Source organism: Lepidochelys kempii, chromosome 7 (assembly GCF_965140265.1).
Source record: "Lepidochelys kempii isolate rLepKem1 chromosome 7, rLepKem1.hap2, whole genome shotgun sequence".
Taxonomy (NCBI): Eukaryota; Metazoa; Chordata; order Testudines; family Cheloniidae; genus Lepidochelys; species Lepidochelys kempii.
In genome coordinates, this window is record NC_133262.1 from 83,304,352 (window position 1) to 83,325,900 (window position 21,549).

The window sequence follows — 21,549 nt, forward strand, 5'->3', positions numbered from 1 at the left end:
CATAGTCTACCTGGCTATGATCTTCTATGATGCCCATCTCCAGTGTATTTGTCTTTACTGAAAGTGGGGAAAGACCTGGAGGAACCAATGCGAAGCACTGCTGGGAAGAAGGCCTTTCACTGTGGGCAGTTGTAGTGACTGACTGAGATTGTAATGGAAAGAAGGTGATAGGCATTAATGGGCTTCACATTCCAGGAGAGAGAAGTGTATCTAGTTGTAAATGGCTGGAAGGCTGGCTGCAGAAAGGTGAGGTGAAGGCTACATCAAGGATGAAGAGAAATCCCCTCCCAGTATAGCAAGAGCTTGCTCTCCCTTTTTTCCTACCTTGATATGATGTTGTTTTCCTTCTCAATAATGACAAGAGCTACAACAAACACCAGGAGAATAGCATACTTGCTCTTCATTCTCAGGCAGTGCCGCAGGTCCCGGATATCCTGGGGTAAAGTGTGTCCTTTATCCATGGGGAGAGACTGGGGAGTCCAAGGTTTTGCCTCAAAGTCTCTCCCCCTCCAAGGAGAATAAAGGAGCACCTCCCCAGCTCCTAGTGCTCTGCAGCTATCTAGAAGGCATCATCCAGTTTTAATACTTCCTGATCAGGCAGGTGACACCCTTGCCCTGCACAGAGAGAGAAAAGGGGAAGTGTTAGTGCTGGGAATGAGAATCTGGGTTGCCTGAATAAAAACAATTTAAGAACTTCTATTGCAGGGTCAGCACCTTTCATATGGTGGATGCTTTAGTTGAATTTCAAGAGTTACACAAAATGCCGGCCCAGGGAAATCTCCATCGAGATTGACCCCCCCTCCCCCAATCAGTGTGATATTTTCTCCAGTATATGCTCAGAGGCTTTAATAGGACTGCACCACACAAACAGAAAGCACTTTTCCTCCCTCTCACCCACTGCTGACTCAGAGAGTCAATAAAGCATCTCTTTACTTTCTCGGGAATTTAAGAGCGAGAGAGCAGGGCTCTATATCACGGGCCTGATCAGGATCCCATTGCACTGTAAGAATAGGATTTCAAGTAACACTGATGATAATAATTGGCAATTCTCAATTTAAATCAAAACTCACTCCTGCCAAGCCCACAAATGCTACCCACTGCAGTCAAAAATAGTCTCACACCCCTCCCCAAGGCAGTAAAGCATCCCTAATGTTGTGCCTCTCTGTTTACAGTAGACTGTGTGCTCCTCAGGACAGCAACTGTGGGCTTGATTCTGATCTTACACTTGTGTAAATCAGGAGCAATTCCACTGACGTCAGTGAACGGGGGTGAGGTCAGAATCAGGCCAACATGTCATCTTCTGTGTCTTGTAGAGCGGTAAGCAAATGGTTAGTGCTTAGGCATAATGATAAAATATAATACACTTTAGATAGTCAAGAGGGGCACAGGATTCATATTCACTATCTCTAGAAGCTTTGCCTGGCATGAAGCTGTCAATTCCAAGATACAGCCTTTAGCTGTTAGAGCTCTTGTCCTCACTTTCATCTCTCCTGCCCTGACTGTTTCTCAGTAGTTTTAAATAGAAGTAGGACTAGCTGGCCCAGGTGACTGAGGATCCGCCTGGGGGCAAATTTGGATCAGGTCAGTAATGTCAGAAATCATGGCACCAGCGCAGCTGCTTAGCTTTTCTGGATAACAACTGGCAGTATCCCATCAGTGAGGGTGGGTTTTCGATGCAGACCCCCCCCAAACACAGCTTGCACTAAGTAGCACACTTCCGGACAGTCTCAGCAGGGATAGCTCAGTGGTTTGAGCATTGGCCTGCTAAACCCAGGGTTGTGAGTTCAATCCTTGAGGGGGCCATTTAGGGATCTGGGGAAAAAAAAATTGGGGATTGTGCCTGCTTTGAGCAGGGGGTTGGACTAGATGATCTCCTGAGGTCCCTTCCAACTCTGATAGTCTATGAGAAGCCAAGGATTCTGAATAATTCACCCCCCATGGCCACTCTCTCAGGCCTGAACACAGGCCTTTCAGGTCAGGTTTGAGGCACCTTGGCCAACCCATGAGTGACAGCTTGTACTACTGGGCCTATGCAGTGCCTCTAGCCATGACACCTTTCCTGAGAAACATAAAGTGCTTCCAGGGCAACTGTAATGCTTGTTCCCAGTGGATTTACTTTACTTTCGCAGTTGGGCATTTATCAAATGCAGCTGTAGGGGATCCTCATCTTTTCCCTCTAGGGACTGGCCTTTCTCTAAGCACAGACCTTAAAAGCAAGGGGCCAAATAACCCTTGCTGTACCTTCACTGAATTGCAGGGATGGATTGGTTGAAGTAGTCTACACATCTCACATAGACAGATAGAAAGCAGAGGTCAGGGAAAGGAAAAGCATCTCTGGGCCTCAGCTATGGGGAAGCAGAGACAGCATTGCAGTGCACCGATAATGCTTCCTGTCACCTGATGACTATCATACTGTGGTAAGAGAGGAAGGTGGGGAGGGGGATTCCCTAATTATAAGTGAATCAAAAATGTCAGGACTTGATGTTTTGGAAACATACTACTCTGTTTAGTCCCTGGAGAGAACTGCTCCAACAACCATGAAAACATCTGCTGCTCTCAACATCTGGAGAGTTGGTGTTAAGGGCCTGTAAACAATTCCCTTCTGCTGGATGAACAAAATTTCAACTAACAATGAGAGCAATAAAAACGCGAGGGGCCTCCTTCTCTTTATAGCCTCCATCCTGCTTGGGAGGAACAGCTGTTGAGAGCCTCCACCAACCTCTGCCCCTCATATCTCCGTTCCCAAAATAAATCTTCTGGAAGAGACCCCTTGCTGCACTTCCCCTCTGGCAGCATCCCTCCCCTGCCCCCATCAGAGTCTCAGTTCCCAGAACTGAATACAACCACCTACATTTTAGGAGCACAGCTTTCCACCTCTCCAGCTGTTCATTTGCTGTGCCCTATAGGCTTCCTTGTGAACCACCAATGAGGGGCTGGAGAAGGGGGGCAGGATGACACAAAAGGGGAATTCCAGAATGGAACAGGCAAAGAAGGCAGCCCTGTTCTCCTTCATTCTGCCAATGGACAACAGCCTTTACTCATTCTGATTTGTTGGAACAGTTCCAGATCCAACAAATTGTGTGTCTGAGTAAAGGCCCTGTTCCTTTCACACTTGCCTGTCAGGACTAGCCCTGGGAAAGAGAGAGCACCTGAAAGTGCTTGGTGCAAATGGAATTCCTGTTACATTAGTCACCATTCCAGCCTGATGCCGTTGTTTTATGCTCAAGCCCCAGCCTGGGGGCAAGATATTTTTGAGAGGGAGTTTTACAGATTTTCAGCTATTAAAAGGAAACAGTGTGGAGAATCAAAGTTTTCTGTTCTCCAATCCTTCCCACTTGATTTCCTATAACACAAACAGCATTCTCATTTCCCAAGAAATTTCACCAGTTCTTTGCCTGTTGTATAGACAGGGTTGGGTTTTTAAGTGATCATTTAAAAATGCTTTGTTGCTACAGACTAACATGGCTGTTACTCTGAAACCTGCACAGGGGCTGTAATTCATACACGTGTCCAAATGCATACTGTTTTGAAGAGCTGCGTATGACTTTTCTCTGTTGCCAAGACTTCAGAGACCTTTTCTATGGCTTCACTCTGCCTAGGCTCACCAAGAGGTCTGTGAGACGCAGCAAACTTTTCAGTGAACGCTGGACCAAGTACTGGTTTAGTAATGAAACCCCCATACTTGGCAGATTTGGCTTGGGTTTAACGGGTTTCAGTACAAATGTGTGCGCAGCTCCAGTTGTGATTCCAAGCTACAGATCCATATGATCACAAGTATGAAGTTACACAGTACATGGTTCCTGCTTTGGATTAAAAGTACTTCTTGAAAAGTTACACACACACAGGCTGCGGACGCAGCATGTTCATCCTCTGGGGACAAGGCATATTGTAGGGTAGGCCCAACACTTGTTTATCTTGCAAGTCACAGCTATGTGCTTAGCAGATTTAAAGGGGACTTTTTCTTAACTAACAGCAGCTTCTTGTTTTGGTGATATGAATATAACAATAGTTATACAGTGTTTTTCCATTTTAATTATGTGGAAGCCATCTAATATTTTCTTATGCCCAGAGATTATGCTGTTCCCCAAATGTTCCTAATGGTATTGTCACATTTACAAAAGGCAAATATCCAGGCAAGCTGTGAACTGTCCAGTCTCTCATATGCCTTAGTCAACCCCGCATTTAAATGAAAGGGAGTCTTGCCACTGACATGAATAGCAGTTAAATCTTTGCAGTGCAGTGTTGTCCTGTGCTAGGCCATTTGACAGGGAACCAGGAACTTCTGAATGTTAATCTTGGCTCTAACAATGATTCCATTTGTTACCATGGGCAAGTCACTTAACCTTGCTGCCTCCGTTTTCTCCACTATAAAATGGGGATAATAATTCTTAGCTACCACAAAGGAGCTTTTAGATTACACTATATCTGTAAACCACTTTGAAGATGAAAGGCACTACATGATGTAGGTGCAAAGTATCCTTATTAGAAGGAGAGGAAGAAGGAGTAAAGATAGTCTTGTGATTAAGGCATGGGACTGGAATGCAGGAGATCAAAATTCAGTTCCTTGCTTTCCCACAGACTTCCTACATGACCTGAGTAAGTAACGTAATCACTCTATGCCTCAGTTTAACAATAAATGGGGATAATACCTCCCTGTGTTACAATGGCATTGGGAGGTTACATTCGTTGATGTCTGTGAGGTGCTCAAATATTACAGGGATGAGGGCATGTAAATTCCTATATGGATAGTTAAGGGCAATTACAATTTATAGACATGATTCTCCTACATCAATAAAACACACTGCTGCTCTCTTTAAAACTGGCACCTAAATTACAGAAAGGAGTACTTGTGGCACCTTAGAGACTAACAAATCTATTTGAGCATAAGCTTTTGTGAGCTACAGCTCATTTCATCGCATCCTGTAGCTCACGAAAGCTTATGCTCAAATAGATTTGTTAGTCTCTAAGGTGCCACAAGTACTCCTTTTCTTTTTGCGAATACAGACTAACACAGCTGCTACTCTGACACCTAAATTACAGTTTCTTTGCAAAAAGAAAAGGAGTACTTGTGGCACCTTAGAGACTAACCAATTTATTTGAGCATAAGCTTTCGTGAGCTACAGCTCACTTCATCGGATGCATACTGTGGAACTTTGCAGTTCTCTGATGTGTGCTTGCAGATTTAATCCACCCTCCTTTTGTCTTTGCTTGTACATTGCCTGTCAGTGTGAACACAGGACAGTTAAAGTGAGAATCTCAGTCACCAAACCAACGTAGAGCAGCCTGGGGCATTTTCTCCTTGGCTTTTGTTTGGGGGTGTCTGATTTGTTATTTGCACTCAGTCTCTCTCCATTAGGTGAGAGCAGGAGAGACTTGTGAAAAGCACAGCCCAGAAATGTGCATTTGTGTCATTGTCCCTACAGAGGAGATTACGAAACTGATACCTGGGAAGATCACACACGCTGCTTTGTAGAGACTCTGCTTTGTCCTGCTACACAACTGCACAAGAACAGGGAGGCCCCTGCAATTAGTGTCACAAAAACTTTTGTTTTGCTGTTGGTCTTTGAAAATCATTTTGTTTCTTTTTATTTATATATGGGTGCCTGTTTCCACAGTACAAACTGTCTGCCAGCAACACTCTTTCAATTCCCCACTAGTTAGAGCACTGCTCCCTCCTCCCCCTCCCACACACAGAGTGCTATAGATTTATGTATACCTTCAAATCAGCGGCACTGCTATGGGTACCCGCATGGCCCCACAGTATGCCAACATTTTTATGGCTGATTTAGAACAACGCTTCCTCAGCTCTCGTCCTCTAATGCCCCTACTCTACTTGCGCTACACTGATGACATCTTCATTATCTGGACCCATGGAAAAGAAGCCCTTGAGGAATTCCACCATGATTTCAACAATTTCCATCCCACTATCAACCTCAGCCTGGACCAGTCCACACAAGAGATCCACTTTCTGGACACTACGGTGCTAATAAGCGATGGTCAAATAAACACCACCCTATACCAGAAACCTACTGACTGCTATTCCTACCTACATGACTCCAGTTTTCATCCAGACCACACCACACGATCCATTGTCTACAGCCAAGCTCTACGATACAACCGCATTTGCTCCAACCCCTCAGACAGAGACAAACACCTACAAGATCTCTATCAAGCATTCTTACAATACCCACCTGCTGAAGTGAAGAAACAGATTGACAGAGCCAAAAGAGTGCCCAGAAGTTACCTACTACAGGACAGGCCCGACAAAGAAAATAACAGAATGCCACTAGCTGTCATCTTCAGCGCCCAACTAAAACCTCTCCAACGCATCATCAAGGATCTACAACCTATCCTGAAGGATGACCCATCACTCTCACAGATCTTGGGAGACAGGCCAGTCCTTGCTTACAGACAGCCCCCCCAACCTGAAGCAAATACTCACCAGCAACCACACACCACACAACAGAACCACTAACCCAGGAACCTATCCTTGCAACAAAGCCCGTTGCCAGCTGTGTCCACATATCTATTCAGGGGACACCATCATAGGGCCTAATCACATCAGCCACACTATCAGAGGCTCGTTCACCTGCACATCTACGAATGTGATATATGACATCATGTGCCAGCAATGCCCCTCTGCCATGTACATTGGTCAAACTGGACAGTCTCTACGTAAAAGAATAAATGGACACAAATCAGACGTCAAGAATTAGAACATTCAAAAACCAGTTGGAAAACACTTCAATCTCTCTGGTCACTTGATTACAGACCTAAAAATGGCAATTCTTCAACAAAAAAACGTCAAAAACAGACTCCAATGAGAGACTGCTGAATTGGAATTAATTTGCAAACGGGATACAATTAACTTAGGCTTGAATAGAGACTGGGAGTGAATGGGTCATTACACAAAGTAAAACTATTTCCCCATGTTTATTCCCCCCCCCCCCCGCCACTGTTCCTCAGACGTTCTTCTCAACTGCTGGAAATGGCCCACCTTGATTATCACTACAAAAGGTTCCCCCGCCCCCACTCTCCTGCTGGTAATAGCTCACCTTAAGTGATCACTCTGGTTACAGCGTGTTGCATCGGATGAAGTGAGCTGTAGCTCACGAAAGCTTATGCTCGAATAAATTTGTTAGTCTCTAAGGTGCCACAAGTACTCCTTTTCTTTTTGCGAATACAGACTAACATGGCTGCTACTCTGAAAGATTTCTGTCAGTTTCTCAGATTGTGTGGCTGTAATGAGAAACCTCAGTCACAGGAAATGTTTCTATTTGAGTAATGTCTAAGAGCAAAGGCACTTAGTTTTCTGCAGCAGCTTTGGTTATGGTGGAGGAGGGGTATAGATGGATTCAAAATCTCACAGTACATTTTATTTGGTACTGTTTTTCACATAGTATTTTTATTCCCCTTTTCTACTCCATAAATAATTAATAAAATAATTATGGACAGTACATGGAAAAACCATTTGCCCCTCTGTATGTACTGGGGGCAAACTTCACCTAGATTTTTTTTCTTTTCTTTTTTTGGCTTGATTCTCCATTGCCCTGCATCTTGTGCAGTTGTTCACACCAGTGCCACATAAATGAAAAGTGGATATAAAATGTTGTCATATTGGAATGGTCGGTATTTTGCACCCACCTTTGCACTGCTGTAAATGCCTGCACAGAGCAACTGAGAATCACACACTCAGTATTTAAAACCAAAAGAAAAGGAGTCAGTATGTCAGGGCCAGAGAGTGGAACAGTTTGCCTAAGAGAGTCAATCACTAGCTATCTTTAAATAAGTTAGATATGTTTGTTGGAGAAAATGACACATATTCATAGACTTTAAGGTCAGAAGGGACTATTCATGATCTGACCTGCACATCACCGGCCACAGAACCTCACCCATCCACTCCTGTAATAGACCCACAACCTCTGACTGAGTTACTGAAGTCCTCAAATCATGGTTTAAAGACTTCAAGTTATAGCAAATCCACCATTTACACTTGATTAAACCTGCAAGTGGCCTACACCCTATGCTGCAGAGGAAGGAAAAAAAACCCTTATATATGTTCTGAGGCAGGGGGTTGCAGTAGATAATAAAAGAAATTCCTTCTAACCATTTCAGCTATGATTCTGTGAGGTTTAAATAATTTCATTTCAATTATTTTTTCAAATGAACTATATATGAATTAAAATGGCAAGGAGGCTGGTAGCACCTTCTCTATAATGAAGACATTTTTCCGTCCGCTTGGATTCTGTAAACTGCTGCACACTGTTTTTGGTAACACTCATCAGGAATTTATTCCCAAACCTACAGAAAGTTTATCACTCTCTATTAATCTGATAGAATTTAACAGAGAATTACATCCCTGCTATAAAATGTTATACAAGATGGTTTAAAAACCTATGGGAAGAATATTGTTCTCTATTAACGTCTATATTGCATTATTGATTTTTATGCCTATTACATTCTATAGCCCTTTTCAGTAAGGGCTGAACGTGGGCTGAGATAGTGCCAAGGCTGGTTTACTTAAAAGCTGAAGGGTCTGCTTGTAAGTGACTGAAATTCTGGAGCAAGGCACCTGATTACTAATGCATAGTTATTTCTGCTACAGCTAGTAAGTGAATGCTACACTTGCTATTACAGCATCTCAGGAGCTGTGCTATAGTTATGAGTGCAATGGCACTTCCATTCTAAATCCCATCTTTCCAGTCACCGACAACTTTCTCAGAAACTTATCTTTAGGCTGAAATTGCTAATGTTTAAAGCAGCCTTGTCTGCCTCTTCCCACACCAGACACTGGTTGTCATCAGAGGCCGGACGCTGCCTTTCCCCTCCTGGATGCTACTCTGATCTCCTGCCCCAGGTATAATCAGAACTGTATTATTCCAGCCTCTGCCTCAACCATCAAGCAGAGATAGGGCTGGGAAATTCATTTTCAATCTAAAATAAAGGTATTTATTTAAAAAACAAAAAAAGAACGGGGTGTTAGCCTAGAGGCTCCTCTGTATTCTGCTAAGCATGACTTTCAATGAGAACCAACTTTTAGCTTTCCAACTAGTCACCCGGCCTGTGACTGATGACATAACCAACTTCAGTAGTGAAAGAGCCTGTTGTATAGAACATAAGCAAGGATGCAGAGTTCCACTTTCTGTGAAAACCATGGCTCTGACTACGCTGGCTATTGTGCTACTAAGATCTCAACCTTAATGTTGCAGTAACAGTTTTGTGCATGAATTTTAAATGAATTCCAGGTGTTCCTGAGGAAAAGGCCAAACAAACCCAGATGAAATCCACAATGAAGTCAAAACCCACTATTTGGAATCACAAGCATAATGGGTATAATTCCATCTCTAAAATAGGAACTTTTACAGGAGAGTAAAGCTCTTAAGAGGATGTGTCAAACGTCCTGAACTGTCTAGAAAGAGGTCTTTTGTCTTTTAATCCCTTCATTATCGTTTTCACGCTGACAATGAACATCACATTTGCAATCTTCACCATACAGTGCATAGTCCCTCCTTACTAATTATGCTCACACATGTCCTGTACATTGTGCTGGTACTCCCTCTCCTGGGCTGAGCTTTTGCTTTTGGTAACATGACACAGCCTGGCCCTAGAACAAACATCTAGGAAGTAGCACAGAGACATCAAATTCAGCAGTCTCTTTTGGCGACTTGCTTCGCTTTGCACTGTCTTGTGTCTCAGAGACAATGTTACACACAACAGCCATGAATACAAAGTCATTTAAAAAGCAAAAGAGAGAGACTCAATTGTTACGTTTCTTATTTCAGATCTTCACTCGTACAACATGCTCTGTGTTGCCCTGTGTTCCGCCATTTATCACAGAAAAATAGAGAGCAAGTTTCCCTAGTGCCCCATCTCTCTCTCTCTCATGAATGCATCCCCTTTTTCAATACTCTCCAGGTTCACTCAAAATATCTAATGAATCAATAAAAATATTGTCCTTCCTTTATCCTAACACTGACCTGGTAAACAGCTTATTGCAAGAGATCAACCAAAAAGACTAGAAAAGCGTGACAGTCCCTGTTTGCCTTGACTGTGCTGAGTTTCAGAGAGAAGTGTTTTGTGACAGAGAGAGGTGGGGAAAGGCTCAGAGGACAGTGGCTTGGTTGTAGTATGAGAAGTTCAGGGATATGTTAGGGTAAAGATCAAATCCCCACCAGTGGGGGCTGGGGAGAACACCAGGACTGAATGAACATGGAGACTCAATTTCCCTCTAATGCACGTAGAGGGGCTAGTGCCCATGTGCCAGGGTTGAAATGAGGACAAATTTAAGGTGAGACAGATTGTTCATGGTGAGTTTGATTTTAATTAACTCTGGCCTTCTGCTTTGCTTCAGAGGAACAGCTCTAAGGACGGAACAAAAAACAAACCAGCAAGAGTGTTTTGCTTCTTTCCATTCACAATCTTGCCGGAACATGTCTAACGTGGGTAGCCTATAAAAAGTCTAACCCAGGTAACATATAAAAAGTGCCATGGCTAGAAGATTAATTCCAAACTCAGGTCTCCTTCACAATCAGAGAGATAACAAATATCTTACTCAGTTTGGGAAAGCAATAGCTGTGATTAGCTGCAACGTTTGCAAGTTGGAAGTGAAGTACTGAGCTCCAGAGAGCAGAGAATACATCGTGAGGAAATCAGCTACCCCTCACCTTGCCAAAGCTTTTAAATTGGACTAGCCTCTCTACCCCCACATCCTTCTGGCCTGGTCTGTTGTTCCAGGGCAGGGTTTCACAGACAAGCAGCCTCCCTGACCTCTGTCTCACCACAGGCCTCCTTTTAAAAGTCCTATTTCTGTTTATGAGCTTTACTATGGATCGTTAAATGTCTGCAGTGGCTCACAAAGCAACATGATCTGCAGTTCAATTTGATGCTCTGCTTGAGGATGTGCCTCCAAACAGCTTTTCTCCCAGGAAAAAGAGAAAGTCAAGGGTGAGTGACCAGACAGGCCCTTGTTCCTCTGACTGTATCTTAAAATATTTGGAGTCAGAGAGGAGTGGCAGCTGAAAAAATTCCCAGTTCTGTCAGCAGTTATTTGCCCAGAATTCCTGTGCTCCCCAAATAAGCAAATTCCAGCGTTGACTCTGAGAATCCCAAGTGTCTTTTCATTGTCCTAGCCAGGGACCCCACAATTCAACAGGTTTCAAAGGAGCAGCCGTGTTAGTCTGTATTCGCAAAAAGAACAGGAGTACTTGTGGCACCTTAGAGACTAACAAATTTATTTGAACATAAGCTTTTGTGAGCTACAGCTCACTTCAATAGCTATCCTCTGCTATGGTCAGAGGAGATTCATTTTCCATGTTCATTCAGCTCTGTTCACGTTGCTCCTCCAATAACCCTGAACTATAACTTTCCCTTTCTGGGAGGAGTCTGCACACAGATTTTCCAGTTCCTTTTCACCACTCCACCAATGTATCTCCCCCAACATGCCCAGAAGGAGATACTGTATCTCTGTACTCCCCTGATTAACCATGCTTCTCTGTATCACAATCTGACCGTTTTGAAGAGATGCAGATGAAATGCCAGGATACAGCAGCTGCTGCCAGGTGGGACAAAGCTAAGTCTCAGCTAACAATCAAGATGACGCGTGAAGCAAAATAGCAATTGTTGCAAAATAATGAGGAACTGATTTATCAGGCAGGACTTCAGCAATACACAGTAAAATCATTCACTGTGACAATCTAACACATATCCAAGAAGTTATTTACAGAGTCCAGTTTCTATTACTACAAAACCCCATGAAATCTATATCTATTAGTATCTATATCTAAGTAGATTTAAGTGACACTCTTGCAGCTTGATGTCACAAACTGCAACAGAGCAACAAATTGTTACAGAAAAGGATGTCATAATTAGCACATCATGTAGTTCTGAACAGTATTCTACATGAGAATCAGAAATTCTAGAAATGGGAAAGACCATCTATTTCATCCTTTTCTAAGGCAGGATTTCTCCCTGCTGTACTTGTAGTGCTCTGTTCAGTCTAGTTTCAAATGTCCCAAGCAACAGGTCTTTCCTACGGATATTAATAGTTACTAATTTCAATCACTCTGCAGCAGTAAAATATCCCCTCCCACCCCAGAGGCAGGTGGAGTTCACTGATGCTTTGTTTCTGGTTTGTAAAGTGCTTTGGGATTGCTGATATTAAAAGTGCTATATATGGGTGCAGTGTTAGTTTTTATAAAACATCTTTGAATATCTCCAGATTTAGCACTTTTTCTCAAGAGGGGGAGGACAGATTGGGGAGAGGAGAGGGGAAAGATGTGTAGATGAGCAAATAAGTATAAATACGCTAAGATACCATATTATATAAATGGTGGGATTTTCTAGTGCTCCTAACTCCCTTAGGTGCTTAAGTCCCAATGATTTGTAATTGGATTTGCGCTCCCGTTACATGTTTGAAAATCTTCCCTTAACTTCTCTAAATAAAAAACAAATTACATTTTACTTTGTGTCTGTTTTTTGTTTGCCCCAAAATATCATAAACAAGGTTACATACACAAACTGAATATAACACGTGGCTTCAATTTAATCTCAAGGTTCCGATGATTTGAGCTTTACCCTGTGGTTTATATGGTCACCACTGATGAAACAGTGCAGTTGGAGAGAAGTTATTCCCTTTGTCTAGTAGGGGAAGGAACAAGCCTGTCTGGTAGTTATTGTTTGACTGTGTCCTGCAGCAGAATGTGAACTAAAAAACTCTACTAGACATTGCATCAGGCCAGAAAATTCTTGTACTTGGTCTTAAAGCCAAAAAATACATTTCTGGTGTTGTATATCAGCTGTCGCTCGCTATTCACCCTTCCTGCTGTGAAGGAGAAACAACAGAGAAAGAAAACAATGCAGAGAACGAAGAGCAAAGGGTCAGATGGAGAGGGATGTAAGAAGAGAGCGAAAACTGACTCAGGCCTTGTCCACACTGCCACTTTACAGCGCTGAAACTGTCTCGCTCTGGGGTGTGAAAAAACACCCCCCCCCTCCCCGAGCGCTACAAGTTTCAGCACTGTAAAGCTCACCAGCGCAGCTCCCAGCACTGGTGAGCTACTACCCTCATGGGGGTTGTTTTTTTACCGCTGCGACTGACAGTCTGGTGCCGCGACTGCCACAGCAGCACTTTAACGTTGGTAGTGAAGACATGCCCTTAGGTTAGGGACGGGTGCAAAAGAGTTATTCCTAGAAGACAGCGATAGTTTTTTAAGGTCACAAAAAAGGCAACAGAAAGACAGATATGTTTTGAGCTGCTGGAGAAAGAACAAAGATTAATTCACCAATTGCAATTCTCCAGAACAGTGGAGGTTCCTTGTTCTCTGCAGGAGAACCTTCAAAGACAGACATGAGGATTTACTGTGTCAGAGCCTCAGTTCAGCATGAGTGAAGTCAATGGGAGATTTCCCACTGGACTGAATAGAAAGCAGGAACAGGCCCCCATTCAGTAATGAAGAAGTAAACAGAAACCTGAGGATGGTAAGCAGAACCAAACAAAAACACATAGTTGCTTTCCTCTCAAAATAAAGTCAGTGGTGGAAAAGCCCTTTGTAACATAAGAAAATTCACATCATAATAGTCAGTCTGCCTTTTAGTCAAAAGAAAAAGATTTGCATGGCAAGTGAGATAAGAAGTTACCCCTTCTGAGAGGCAACTTTTCTCAAACCAGATGTGTGATGCCTGGTAAAGCATTTGTTTTCCATTGTGCAAAAGGAATGTCTATTAAATAACTTAGGGGAAGGCAAATAACTATTTTTGTGGACATTTTTTCCCACCTGGTCCAACAAGTTTCGCCCCATCCTTTTCCCATCACTGTCCAGTTCTATGCACAAGGCATAATATCCTGTGGAAGCAGAGCCAAGTAACTGTCTTTCTATCCAGTTCCAAAACCATTCTCTTCTTGTGCCAGTGTAAAACAGGCATAACTCCACTCAAGTCACTGGTGCAGGTGAAAGGAGAATTGACCCCTTGGATTCCCAGCCCATTCCTTGGTTTCTGTTTCTCTTTCAATAGCTGTCACTCGTGACTGAAAGGCGCAAAATCAATCAATGAATCAGCGTCATCGTGAACTGATGCTCTAATGCCATGGAAAGTCTGGCTGTTCCAAAGAAAGGAGTGGTGCACACAATGTATTTTGTAACCTTTGGGAAAATTGACTGATGGGTATTCTGTAACTACCTGAACTGCCCAGATGGTTGTTACTGGGTTTAAAGTTTACATTTACATACAGACTTTTGAATATCAGTTGGATCAGAGGGAGTTGCTTGCTTATATTATGCTCAGATTAGTGTAAAAACAAAACTGCTATAAGTGGAGGATCCGTGTACCGCAACTGTAGTTTTACACATTGCAATGCATGGGAACAATTCAGGATTTTTGCTGTGCATCAGAGCTACAACTGGGTTCAGTGTATTTCAGTTAATGGAATGAGCTTGGCACAAATATATTTAGCTTTATACACACGTGTTTTGGAGATATTCTGGGAGCTTTGCAGATTTGACAAAGATGTGTATATGTGTGCAAAGTTTTATACTATCACGGACAAAGGAACTATTTCCATTGGTGGTAAAAGCCCATTAATTCAATTACTTTTGTTTGAAGTGCAAATCTGCCCTTGTGGCTCTAATTCTTAGTATATAGGCACCCGATATAGGCACAGGATCGCCATACACCCACATGATTTATGGAAATCACATTATAGTTTTCAAATGTAAGACTACAGCACAACTACCCAATAATAAATCCACAAATCTTGGCCAAGTATGATACATGGCCCTTTCAAGAAACACTTCATTTAAGAGCAGCAGTAGAAACAACTATACACAGTTATTTCACTTTGGGTCATACTAGTCAATTGAACACAACTGGATCCAAAGGTTGTTCGAGTGCTTCCACTTCCTGGCTCCATGTGTATAAAGCAGCCTATTGAGAAGCTCAGTGCATGTCTGCCACTTAGTTTCTGAAATTTTGGTTGCTTTACCTTTGTAGCGATCAGTAGTGAAAGAATCATGCATCAGTTTATATATTTAAAGCTTTTGTTAGTTTAATTTGTCAGCAAACCGTTCAGAGGGAATGTGTGTTTGGGACAGCTGCCTTTTGGCTTACTAGACCCTAGGGTTGCCACCAGTCAGTTTCAGCCAGACAGTAAAACTTTCAGTGTTCTGCTCAGTGTGGAGTGATGACAGAGCTTGTCAGAATATCTGAGCAACTAAAAAAGAAATAAAATATATAAAACCCCTCTAAATATCCCCTCAACTCCATTTTTGCTCCTAAATGTAGTAAGGCTTAAAAATCTCTTCTGAGCCTCTGATTTTTTTGTCGTGAGAGAAATGTTGTTTTCCCTTCCATTACGTTATTAAAAATAAAAATAGCTCATTGTGGAGTTAAGGAGCTCAATGCAGTCAAGAAGACAGGGCAAAAGTGCACTGTGCTTTATTCCTTCTGTCTTTCCCATGTAGGGTTGGGTGGGCAGGCCAAAGGGCAGAGTGGGGAGCATCACATTAGTTGAGCTGAGCAAATACAAAAGCATTTTTTGCAAATAGTTGCTCAAATAAATAATCAAATTTACTGTGACTGTGTTTATGGTACTTTTTTGTTTGCTTGTGGAGGATATTGCTGCAAATGCATTTTTTGGCAGAGAATTCACTGTTTTATGGGCATTCTAAGTGTATATGGGAGAGTATTTAAAGAAAATGAATTTCAAACCCATAATCACAGATATCTGCACCAGAAACTTGATTCTAAGGGTCAAACTCATCCAGTCAGGGAACTGAACATTACTATAAATCCTGGGTGGCTGGTCAAAACTAATTAATGATGCTTCAACTTCTGATACTCACAGCAATCTCCCTGCAAATAAGGCACTGCCAGAAATTATTCACAGGAATTATTCAGTGAATTATTTCAAATAATGACTATGTTTGAGAAAACTGATCTATTCACAGACAAGTCACAAACTAAAAAAGAGGCAACAGTAATTAAATTATTTGTTACAAAATATGCACCCAGTTCTATCCATCGGCAGGAAGATTATGCTGATACCCCAGAAAAGGAATGAGTCTTCAGCTATTGTGGGGGAGAAAAGTTATGTAGACTATTGCCCTCTCGCTTTAACTGTACAGAGAAATGTATGATAGTTGATGATTAGACAGAACAGGAAGCAGTGCTATGCCTCCGGACCAACCTCACTTCACTATAGAATGGGACTGTTGACCCTCTCATTTTCTGTATATTCAGCAAAAGAAGTTTTTGAAGCTCAGGCCATTCCAGACATACACAGAGCTTGTTTTCAGGAAGAAATCCCCATTCTCAATCCCTCAGTTACACAGCCGTCCAAGTGCATTATGGTTTATGCCTGACCCTGAAACATCAGATGTCCACCACTTCTGGAGACAGGCTACAAGCTTGGATGGGCCAATGATCTAGTAAAGTAGAGTATATAGTGACTGGTAGCATTCTGGTGGATGGGGTGTGTGTGTGTAATTTTAATGGATGAGACCATTTTATACTTTGTGTGCAAAATATTAAGTGACAGTTGAGCCACCTTCTTCCAGATGAGATGTAAAGTGAAAGTCATGACTTCTTGTATTCATTTAGCTCCCATGTCACTTCTGCCAGGAGTAGGGATTGTGACAGATATTGAAACTGCATGCAATATATCTTTGGAGACCATACTGTGTTTAGCTTATGAATGGTTTATGTATGATTGTATTCTACTCTATGGGGGAGGGCTACCACAGTTCCTAAAGGAACTAAAGAACTGTATGGGGTTGGGGGAGCAGTGATTAACGCGAATCACTCTTAGGTTTCATATACTGGTTCAAACTGGACTGTCCAGAGACCAACAGACAAAGAGCTTTTAGCATAAACAGGCTGTGTTCTTTCTGATCCAGCATGTCACATTAGCCCTTCTGGCCATAGCATCACATTGGGAGCTCATGTTCAGCTGATTGTCCACCACAATCCCCAAATCTTCTTCAGAATCACTGCTTCCCAGGATAGAGTGCCCCATCATGTAAGTATGACTTACGGTCTTTGTTTCTAGATGTACACATTTACATTTAGTCATATTAAAAGCATATTTTTTGCTTGAGCCCAGCATACCGAGTGATCTAGATTGCTCTGTATCGGTGATCTGTCCTCTTCATTATTTACCGCTCCCTCAATTTTTGCATCCTCCGCAAACTTTATCAGTGATGGTCTTATGTTTTCTTCCAGATCATAAATACCAAAGTTAAACAGCAAAAGGTCAAGAACTGATGCTGTGGCACCTCACTAGAAACGTACCCATTAGATGATAATTCCCCATTTGCAATGACATTTTGAGACCTAGCAGTTAGCCAGCTTTTAATAAACTGTATGTCTGACATGTTAATTTTATCTTTTCAGTTTTTAAATCAAAATGTCCTACAGCACCAAGTCATACACCGTACATAAGTCTATTATGTTGACATTATTACCTGTTATCAATCAAATTCGTAACTTCATCAAAAAAAAATCTCAAGTTAGTTTGACAAGATCTATTTCCATTAATCCACATTGACTGGCATTAATTATATTACCTTCTTTTAATTTGTTATTAATTGAGTCCCGTATCAGTTTTTCCATTATCTTGACCAGGACTGATGTCAGACTGACAGGTCTGTAATGACCCAAGTCATCCCATTTACCCTTTCAAAAATATTAATACAACATTAGCTTTTTTCCAGTCTTCTGGAAATTCCCCAATGTTCCAAGACTTATTGAAAATCAACATTAACAGTCCAGCGAGCTCCATGGCCACCTCTTTTAAAACTCTTGGATGCAAGTTATCTGGGCCTACTGATTTTTAAAATATCTAATGGTAATAGCCACTGTTTAATATCATTCTGAGACACTAGTGGAATGGAAAGAGTGGTATCATATAATATGTCTACATCATCACCTATTTCTAGGAAACTGAAAATTGTATGTCAAAGTATGTGAGATTTGAGCCCTAATGCACCACAAGTCTCTACTGACAGCCACAAGGCACAGAGAGGTCAGCCCTCTATCACCACAGTGATGATCATTCAGAAACTGAGCCTTGCTGTTCTGGTGATTGCAGGGGAGAGGCAGAAGAGTAACAATTTGCTCTCCTGTTCTTCTCCCCTAATCAGCATAGCAAAAATACCTATGTAGATAGTATGCAAAGGGCAGGCAAAGGAGAGTGAAATTCTGACTGGGCAACACATGAGTATGTAGTCAGGGGGGAAAAACTGGTGAAAAGAAGTATGTGCTCATTGCTGGCATACCGGGACCTCATTACAGAGCAGAGGACCTGGGGACAAGAGGAAATTCTAGGTAAAAGGGACAGATGGTCTCCTAAACAGTCATCCTCAGTAGAGAATTCAAGGCCCAACTCTGTCCCTCCCACTTTTATTTCCTCTTCTTCAGTACTGGAAGTAAATCCTGAGCATGTGTGCCTGCCTGCCGGCTGGGTGACGAAACAGAATGAAAAGTCATAAATGGCCCATTGTTAGCTGAAACACAGAGGGTCTCTGTGCACATTTAACACTTCCCTCTTGGATAAATTACTCCAGCTGACATTCAACCTCCTAACTCAGTTAGTTTTATCCATGAGACTTAAGTTTTCTGGGCAGAGGAGGATTGTATTTTCTTGCAAATCAAACTCAGTTCGTGTTGCTGATGAAGGTTTTGGATTTGGTACTTCAGGAGTGGGGGCGGCAGGCTTGGTAGCTCAATCAGATTGGAGGTCCAATGCAACAGACCTGTGAATCTCTAAAAACCCAGTGCTGACTAGCCTGGGATCACAGGAAAAGGAAAATGATGGGCACCAGCATGGCTGTATCTAACCTGATTAAATGCTTCTGTTGTTAACCCAAATCTGTCTGAGAGATATCAAACTGCACCCAAAAGGGGAAAGTAAATGGGATGAATTGTGCTTTTCTTCTTTTTCAAGGTACAAACTGATCTCAGTGTAGCCACTTTCTAAACTATTTTCATCATCTTCCAAGAGGCATGAATGTACTTCTGTTTGTTGCTATATTAAAAATACATGAAAAATTGCTATCATCTGCTTGCACGGAAAAGAGAGGCCATTTTTAATACTATCTTGGGCTCACTGAATATCCTGGCAGATGGCAAGATGAACTGATTTCAGCAAACAAACTTATTTCTTCACCTTGTATTTGGTCCTGTTGCCGCTGAGAGCAGAGAGATTTCAAAAGCCCTAGGCAACAAACTATACATGGACTCTGTATTCTGTACAAGCATATGACAGAAATTTTTCATGTTTTGAAAACAGAAGTAAATGTGTATTCACGCTCCTGGAAGCTAACAGAAATAACTAGCATTGTCTAGCCCTATTAAATGCTTCTGCCACATCATCTACACCTCTGGACAGTTTTTATTTCAATAGCTCAAATATCCAGCAATTATTAGCTTTCCTCAGCCGCATACTATGTTGTTCGAGGTGTCTCAGAGCAAACAAAAGGAACATAAAACATTAGAAATAGAAAGAAAACCCCTAACACTAAGTACAGGTGGTTTGGTGAGCTTTCCCCGTGCTTGTGATGGTCCTGTAGTTGACCCATCTACTGACTACTGCTCTCTCCACAACTAGAGCTGGAAATGTTTTTCAGTTATGGCCCAGGTTGTTACAACTGACACTGACAAGAAAGTCAAGACTTAAACTTCCAGATAAAAAAGGGTTAATAAATACTAGTCAAAGAAATGCAGTTCTTAAAAGCAAACCTGCGGATAGGGACATACACAGCTATATATCTCCAGGCAAAAAGGACAGGCTGATACAGTGGCATTGTGGAAAATTACTGACCCTTGCAACTAAAGATGTAACAAAATCATCACAAAAGCCCATGAAATGGGTTACTAGGAGTTGGCGAGAGAAGGGTTACATCAGGCACCAGAACATACAATCTTTCATAGGTCTCTGGGGTTTAGAAAGCTGTCGGCCAGAGCTGACATTGAACATAACACTGATGATAGTAAGAAACAGATGTAACTGGTTTTAGCCACATCGGGGGGGGGATGTTAGAATGAAACCCTTTTTCCCCCCTAGATCACCTCTTATATCTCCAAATATCTTACAAAGATACTGGGCATGCAGTGACTGTACAGGCAAACCAGTGCCCATTATTATGTGCTCAGCAGTAGCTCACGTGCTGCCTTGAATATGAAAACTAGTTTAAGGGACTGATCCTGAGAGGTGCCCAGAGATGCTTAGCTATGCAGGCCCTTAACAAGAGAGAATTTTGGCCAGGCTGCCCACAAAGATTATGCCTCTACTTTCTGAAAAGTGCTGGCAATTCTTCAACTTCCACCTGCACAGCAGCTAGAGCCAATGTCTTGAGAAAAGGTTTGCCAAACATTTGATCTGAACGACCAAACCTCCAACTTGTCCACACCCCGTTTGTCCAGACCCCAGCCTTATACTTCATTGCAGTGTTTACACTAGGAGTAAGCTGAATTCCTGATATGGGAACATGAAGCCAAAAGCCAAAATGGTACCTGCTGAGAATTCCTGCCACCATATTAGGGGAAACTTCCTCCAGAGAGAAGGGCATCTGCATGATAGGGCATCTAAGGGTATGTCTACACTGTGTTTTAAAACCCATGGCAGCAAGTCTCACAAGTGCAGTTCTACAGAGTTGGGTTTGTGGGGCTCACGCTACGGTGCTAAAACTGTGTATACATTCAAGCTTGGGCTGGAGCTTGGGTTCTGTAGCCTGGGGGGGTTCACAACCCGAGCTCCAGCCCTAACTGCAATGTCTACACTGGTCCCCACTCCACTGAATCAACATGGCTGAGAAGAGTTTAATTTTGCAGACAGGCCTACAGAACTGTTCTGAGAGTAATGATATGTAGAGATTCTTTTTTTGTCTACTTTTTATTCTTTTAAAATAGTTACGCTGTGCCAGTCCCAAGCCTGGATAAAAGAGAAGGATTCTGCAGTTGTATCTGCAACCTGCTCGGGTAAAACCATATTGCAACCCAAACTTGAGGATGGTAAGTGCAGATGGAGCACAAAACCAAGTATCCTGGCAACCAAATTTGTAACAAGAGTAGGCACAGGGAATGTACACACTTTGTATAGTACACGAAAGCCAGCACAGGTAACACAAGAAATGAAAAAATACCATCTTAATATACTTGGTGTTGGTGATACAAAATGGGCAGGGAGTGGCATGCTGATGTCTGATGGTGCTACAATCTTACACTCAGTGGAACAATGCATGAAAGAAGTGAAGGTATTATACTGGATAACTTCACAATCAAGACCCTGCTGGCTTAGGAGCCAATGAACAACAGAATCATAAGTCATGCTGTAAACAAGACATGACAAGTGTACAATAATTCAAGTATATGCACCAACAAGTGCAGCTGGTGACAGTGAAAAGGATACATTCTATGAGCAGGTGCAGCAAGTACTGGATGACATGCCTAACCAGGAGTCTTCAATGTACGAATCGTCAACAACTCTACTAGCTGGGAAGGAATCATGGGCACAGTAGTGGAAGGCATCCAACTGATAATGGCAAACGGTTCTTGAAT

The 21,549-nt window shown here is 42.3% G+C and overlaps 1 protein-coding gene across 1 annotated transcript in view; it reads right to left on the bottom strand.

Annotated features, from left to right (window-relative positions):
- CHST3 (carbohydrate sulfotransferase 3) overlaps nt 1-21,549 on the bottom strand; it is a 45,955-nt gene that overhangs the window by 9,070 nt on the left and 15,336 nt on the right. Inside the window, exon 2 of the mRNA XM_073353538.1 lies at nt 325-615. Coding sequence (XP_073209639.1) covers nt 325-461 — 137 coding nt within the window. The 5' untranslated portion in view covers nt 462-615. The remainder of the gene's footprint in view (nt 1-324; nt 616-21,549) is intronic.